The sequence below is a fragment of the Cucurbita pepo genome, chromosome 10 (genome assembly GCF_057944985.1).
Source record: "Cucurbita pepo subsp. pepo isolate OVF chromosome 10, ASM5794498v1, whole genome shotgun sequence".
Classification (NCBI taxonomy): domain Eukaryota; kingdom Viridiplantae; phylum Streptophyta; class Magnoliopsida; order Cucurbitales; family Cucurbitaceae; genus Cucurbita; species Cucurbita pepo.
In genome coordinates this window covers 8,543,087-8,545,837 of record NC_141807.1, presented here as the reverse complement: position 1 = coordinate 8,545,837, position 2,751 = coordinate 8,543,087, and the positions used below count along the sequence as shown (strand labels likewise).

Below are 2,751 nucleotides of genomic sequence, written 5' to 3'. Positions count from 1 at the left end.
ATGCAGATTTAACATCTAACTGGAATACTTTCCAACTCTTTTGAGCAGCAAGAGCAAGCAACAATCTTACTGTATCAAGCCTGGCAACAGGTGCAAATGTTTCTGAATAGTCAACTCCAAAAACTTGTGCATATCCCTTCACAACAAGTCTTGCTTTGTATTTGTTAACTGAACCATCAGGATTTAGCTTTGTTCTGAATACCCATCTTACTCCAATTATCTTTCTGTTTAGAGGTCGATCAACCAACTTCCATGTTTTGTTTTTCTCGATCATCGAAAGCTCCTCCTGCATTGCAGCCATCCAATGTTGGCTGTTTTTTGCATCATGGAACCCTACAGGCTCACAAATAGCTACATTACACCTTTGATAAATATCAGATAGTGACCTTGTACCTCTCACAGGTGCATCATCAACCAAATCATCTTGTTGTTCATCTTCAGACTCTTCTTGTCGTTCATCTTCAGATTCTTCTAACATGCTACCAAAGGTTAAATTGTTTGGTGCATTAGGAATCTGATTCACCTTTGTCAGTTCTTCCCAATTCCATTGCTCATTTTCAGCAAAATGAACATCTCGGCTCATAATAACTCGACTAGTGTGCGGTTGAAAAACTCTGTAAGCTTTGGATATAGTGCTATACCCAACAAATATGCCAGCTTCTGCCTTTTTGTCAAGCTTATCACGCTTGACCTGTGGAATGTAAGTGAAGCAAAGACACCCAAATACTTTAAGGAACTTTAAAGAAGGTTTGTAACAATACCAAGCTTCAAATGATGTCAGGTTCTTCACAGCTTTTGTTGAAATTCGATTTTGCAAGTACACAGTAGTGTTTGCTGCTTCTCCCCAAAAACGTTTTGGAAGATCCTTCTCATGAAGCATGCATCTCGTCATCTCCATTATGAATCTATTCCTCCTTTCACTGACGCCATTCTGTTGAGAAGTGTATGGTGCTGTCAACTGATGTTCAATTCCAGCCTCTTCACAAAACTTGTTAAAAGTTTCTGAAGTGTACTCCTTGCCATTATCTGATCTTACAGTCTGAATCAAGCATGCACTTTCATTCTCGACTCTGGCCTTGAGTTTCCAAAATACACCCGCAACCTCTGACTTTTGCTTCATAAAGAAGATCCAACACATTCTTGTTAGATCATCAATAAAAATAATGTAATAAAGATTACCATTTAATAATGGTGTTCGCTGAGGACCACAAAGATCAGTATGAACCAGCTGCAGTTTTTTCGAGGCTCTCCATGCCTGTTTAGGAAAGGGTTGCCTATGTTGCTTCCCAAAATTACAAGCACGGCAAGGAGGCATGTCATCATTAATGTTAGCGAGTCCTTCTACCTGCTTCTTTGACTGCATCTAAAGCAAACCTCGATGATGAAAGTGCCCAAGTCTTTTGTGCCAAATCTCAGTGGCACTAGCTTTGGATATAAAGGCCATATGCTCTTTCTCCATCGGATTTAGAGCAAAGCTTTTTCCTTTCATTTTGACATTGAACAAGTCTTTGCCACTAGCATCTTTGATCAAACACTGCTTATTCTCAAACAACACTTTATAGCCTTTATCAAGTAACTGACCAACACTTAAAAGATTTTGATCAATTTTAGGTACAAATAAAACATCTGGAATAAATTTTGTACCTTCATAACTTGTTATAGCTACTGTGCCTTTTCCTTTGACTTCCAAATGTTCACCGTTGCCAATCGCTCTCTTGACGTTAGTGTCTCTTAATTCCTCAAAAAACTCCTTGTCATATGTCATATGATTTGTGCACCAACTATCAATCAACCAACTCTCGCTTGATTCATTGCCTGAGAATCAAGTGGCCACAAGCAATTGATCTTCTTCTTCCTCTTCTTCATCAACTACCTCTGCATCTACTTCTTTCACCTGATCTTTGGCTTTACAGATCACAGCTTCATGTCCAAGTTGATTGCATTTGGAGCAGAAGGCGTCAGGTCTTCTCCAACACTTGAATGGTGGATGACCTTTCTTCTCACAATGGCGGCAAGGTGGATAGAATTTTCTGAAACCTCCTCCTTTTGTCTTCTGATAATCTGCAGATGGATCTCCATACGTCGATTGGTTTTTGAAAATTTTCTTGTTTTTATACCTGTCTTGATGCTTAACAGGTAAGGCATCTTCAATCACCCTTTCTTGCCTCATAGACCTCCTTTGCTCTTGTGCTTGTAAAGCATTCAAGAGCTCTGTATGAGAAATCTTTGACAAGGCTTTGGTGTTCTCCAGAGTAGTAATGGTGGCTTCAAACTTCTTTGGAACAGTGACTAGCAGCTTTTCAACGATCCTGAAATCATTTAATACAGAACCAAGCAATCTTACCTTGTTGGCGATGCTAAGAAGTCTGTCAGAGTACTCTTTTACCGACTCTGACTCCTTCATCTTCTGCAACTCGAAATCCCTGATCAAATTCAGGATTTTCATTCCACGAATCCTCTCATCTCCTTCATATTCGGTCTTGAGATAATCCCAGATTTCCTTTGCTGTTTTGAGGGACATTATTCGCATGAAGATCATTTGAGATACAGCGGCAAATAGGCAAGCTTTCGCCTTTGATTTCCTCGTCTTCTTTTCCTTCTGTAATTTGATTTGTGCTACAGTAGGATTTGCTGGGAGTGGAGGGACCTTGTAATCCTCTTCTACTGCTTCTCAAAGATCCAAGGCCTCCAAATAAGTCTCCATACGAACTGCCCACATTTGATAATTGTCTCCATCGAAGATTGGTGGTG

General features: G+C 39.8%; 1 protein-coding gene across 1 annotated transcript; it reads right to left on the bottom strand.

Annotated features, from left to right (window-relative positions):
- Positions 1–1,822: 1,822 nt before the first annotated feature.
- On the bottom strand, positions 1,823–2,521 carry LOC147790581 (uncharacterized). Its single transcript, XM_087127626.1, has one exon. It carries the CDS (start codon positions 2,519–2,521, stop codon positions 1,823–1,825), a length of 699 nt encoding a protein of 232 aa, XP_086983752.1.
- Positions 2,522–2,751: the final 230 nt, after the last annotated feature.